Source organism: Aplysia californica, unplaced genomic scaffold (assembly GCF_000002075.1).
Source record: "Aplysia californica isolate F4 #8 unplaced genomic scaffold, AplCal3.0 scaffold00899, whole genome shotgun sequence".
NCBI classification, from domain to species: domain Eukaryota; kingdom Metazoa; phylum Mollusca; class Gastropoda; order Aplysiida; family Aplysiidae; genus Aplysia; species Aplysia californica.
This window is the reverse complement of record NW_004798169.1, coordinates 212,632-216,333: the sequence shown is the minus strand read 5'-3', so window position 1 is coordinate 216,333 and position 3,702 is coordinate 212,632. Positions and strand designations below refer to the sequence as shown.

The following is a 3,702-nucleotide window of genomic DNA, read 5'->3' as shown; positions in this document are numbered from 1 at the left end:
CACACACACACACACACACACACACACACACACGTACATACTCACATACACATAATTGAGTGCGTGCGCTTACTCTGAACTCCACTGTTCAATTTATTGTTCCGAAAACTTTATAATTTTAAGTGGGTTTTTTTTTTTCAAAATTCCTATCACAAACAAAGTAAAGATGTTTCCTACAAAATTTTTAGCAAAAAACTCTACTCATTTCGAAATATTTTGTTACGATGTAAGCACAATCGGAAAATGTCCATGCCTGCCACCTACGATATGAGTGCTTACTCTCATGTCAACCACCCACACACTCCTTTTTTATTTCAGCGTCTCTATGACTATTTCATGACAACTTTTTGTAGCAATGAGTTCATTCAATCAGTTGAACCTCAAGTTATTTTTTACTTTGGTGCCCCACTACACCCTCATAACATGCCTGCACCCCGAGCGTTGGACTTACTATTTTATTTAACATTTCTGTGTCTGGTCTTATCCCTATCACCGCAAGACATCACCTCATGACTGCACCAATGGATATGTCGTTTACTTTTTGCTATATCTAGCTCTAGCTCGAATTTTCGAATTTGGGTAATTTGGTCACATCTTTCAAAACTATTTAATAATCTTTTCCTTAATTACGAAATCGTTGCGGGTAATGCTATTGCCCCATGGAATTTCAGTTTCAGTTTCCCAATCAGTGTGCATCGCCCGCTAGAGATCAGCATCAGACTCTAGCAATCAGCTTACGAAATCTCTTCCGTCTGGCCTTGTCCCCGCTGTAGAGGTCCGGGAAGCAGTAACTCCACATGTCTCGTGCCTCCCCGGCGTCTGCGCACATGTCGTAATCGGAGGCCCCGACACACGGCGTCGCTTGAGTTCTGACAGCGGCAGTGGTGCCCAGCAGACCCATGAGACGCTTTTGAATACCTTCAAGGTCAAGACCAGCAAAAGACTTGGGTGCTGCTCCTGGGTCGCCAGAGAGTAGCGACGCTAGCTTCTGTTGGAGAAGAACAGGGATGTGTCTCTGAGGCAGTGTGCGTTGGAAAATGTCTTTGAGACTAGTGGGTGGACCTCCTTCTAGAGTACGGGGTTTGAGACGGAAACGCTTAGTACGGTTAGCAGCCAACGATAATGAACTTGACGAGGGTGAGGTAGAGGAGGAGGATACAGTACTCTCAGAGTCGCTCTCGCTACTGCTGCTACTGCTGCTACTGCTGCTACTGCTACTACTGCTACTAGTGCTGTTGCTATTGCTGCCACTGTCACTCCCCGAACCACTGCTCGAGGGCGATTGCTTTTTCCTTTGTGCTCCCGGCTTCTTCTTTTTGACCCAGAACGGTGAGCTGTTGTGACATTTGAGCGCTGCTGAGTTCGCCATACGTTTTTTGGTGACGTTGGTACTTGCTGCTGATTTACGGCGTCTGCGCATGGGGAAGGGCGGGGGCAGAACTGGGAGGATAGGGAGAGTTGGCCTGTCTGTGTGCAGGGATTGGCCGGGGGCTGGGTAGTGGAGACCAGAGGAGCTCGCTTCAAGGGCCTGAGAGTCCATTACGTTACTCCAACCAGAAAAATCTGATTTCGTAAACTGCAATCTTCTCTGGTGATGGACACCCCATTTGGTGTGGAAAATGTTCTTCTCTTTACTTTGGTCTTCTAAGCTTGGGTCAATACCTTGTGCTCTTGGCTTATTTTTAGACTTCTTTTTGGTGGCGCAACTCATTCCTTTGCGGGTTGGCGCAGAGGTTGAAGGTCGCAATGGTGTGCGTTGTCTGATGGCCGGAAGCCTACTGGATAAATGGCTGAAAAAATGACCAGTTATCCACTGTGGTAGAGGTTTCTCGAGGGATGCGTTATTCTCTTTAGAAAGCGGCAGTAGTCTGTGTCTCTTACCAGGACGTGTCACTCTCGGTACAGCGAGGCCGTTTTTGCTGACAGTCCACCCTCGACCCGCTGTGTCCCCTTGGCTGCTGTTTGAGCATTGGTTATCACTGCTATGATTTCCCATGTGAACTTTGGAGTGGACAGTCAGTTGTTGGGGTGGTGCTTCCGAGAAAGTCATGTGGGCGCCACAACGTATGCATGCTGTTGAAAGTGTAAACTGCGTCTTCTTATGGGGCACGTTGAGATCTTGCTCGCCAAGCCAAAGTGATGGGTGTTTTGAGGAGGACCCACCAACTGCCATCAGCTTGTTCGCCTGAACATGGTTATCGAATGTCATAGGTGCGTTGGCAAAGTGGCTTGTCTGGTGCAGAGACAAAAGCGAACGCTGTTTTACGGGCTGGGGACTGTGCGTGCTAGACCCATGCTTCTGTGAAGACAGCTGTTGTTGTTGTTGCTTCGTCTGCTGCTGGTGTAACAGCTGTTGCTGCTGCCGGGGCTGTTGTTGTTGTTGTTGTTGTTGTTGTTGTTGTTGTTGTTGTTGTTGTTGCTGTTGTTGTTGCTGCTGTTGACGCTCAAAGGGGGACGACGATAGTGGTTCTAGTTTTCTTCTATATGATGGTATCAAAGAAGGAAAGGTAGGGGCATGACATAGGGCTGCACCTTGAGTGTAGGGCTCAAGGAATAAATCCTTTGGGTCCCAACTCAAAAGAAGCTCAAGGAAGTAACTGAGTGATCGGCCCTTTCCTGCGTCTCTGATATGCAGTAGCGATTGGATAGCTTTCTCACGTGACAAACAGGCTTCGCCCACTAGGAGAAGTCTTTGGCTTCTCAAAGCAAAGGCGAGGCTCCGAGGTTCGTATTCAACAAGCCTGGCAATGTTGATTAGCGGGGCGGCTGGAGGAAGTCCTCTGACTTGTGATTCGGTGTTGCCCGAGTCTTCTAGAGAGTAGAGGCCAGGACTAATGCAGTTTACTGTGAATATTCTGAGGGAGACGGTGTTCATATGTCACCACGTTAGTTATGTACACGTGAGCATGTGTGTGTGTATGAGTGTGTGTGTGTGTGTGTGTGTGTGTGTGTGTGTGTGTGTGTGTGTGTGTGTAATATACATACATTCATACGAACATAGAGAGAGAGGGAGAGAGAGAGAGACTGAGAGAGAGAGAGAGAGAGAGAGAGAGAGAGAGAACTGTAAAATGTTAATAATGTGTCTTAAATGAAAACTGTATCCTTTATCGACACAAGACTCTATCTATAGTGCGGTCAATATTTTTAACGGGTGAATCAATGTCACCCATACTTTGCACAGCAACTTGTATGAATTTGTATTAACTAGACTTTAAAACACTTTTCTTCAAAAAGATATTTTAAACACTTCAGATATTAGTCCGCTTCCTAAATTATCTAGATTGTGTCGATGAGAACGTAAAAAACAAATATGTTTATAAATTTATGCCACAGGTATGTTCGTTTGAAATACACAATTAAACCTTATAATCATGAATTCTTTCTGTGGGTGGTTGGCGGATGCTCGGGTGCAGTTTGCTCTTTCTTTCTACTCAAACATCTTTATCTTTCCTCCATCTTTTTCGTGTTCGTTACACTCTTGTAACACCTCTAATCGTCTGTACTTATATGACCTAATTGTGAACCAAGTGCCGTGCCACGCTCACTAAAACACAATAAGGGAGCTTGGCTGGCTGTCGTATTTAAATATTAATTCTCTTTACGTGTTATCAAAACACAGTCTATTGTAGATCATGGCAAATTACTGAGGACAAACACGCACAAGGAAACACTCTCTCTCTCTCTCTCTCTCTCTCTCTCTCT

General features: G+C 45.7%; 1 protein-coding gene across 1 annotated transcript in view; it reads right to left on the bottom strand.

Annotated features, from left to right (window-relative positions):
- Window positions 1–30: 30 nt before the first annotated feature.
- LOC101863143 overlaps window positions 31–3,702 on the bottom strand; it is a gene marked incomplete in the record, with an annotated part of 22,180 nt that continues 18,508 nt past the window's right edge. The window contains 1 exon segment of the mRNA XM_013089219.2: window positions 31–2,854. Coding sequence (XP_012944673.1) covers window positions 716–2,854 — 2,139 coding nt within the window.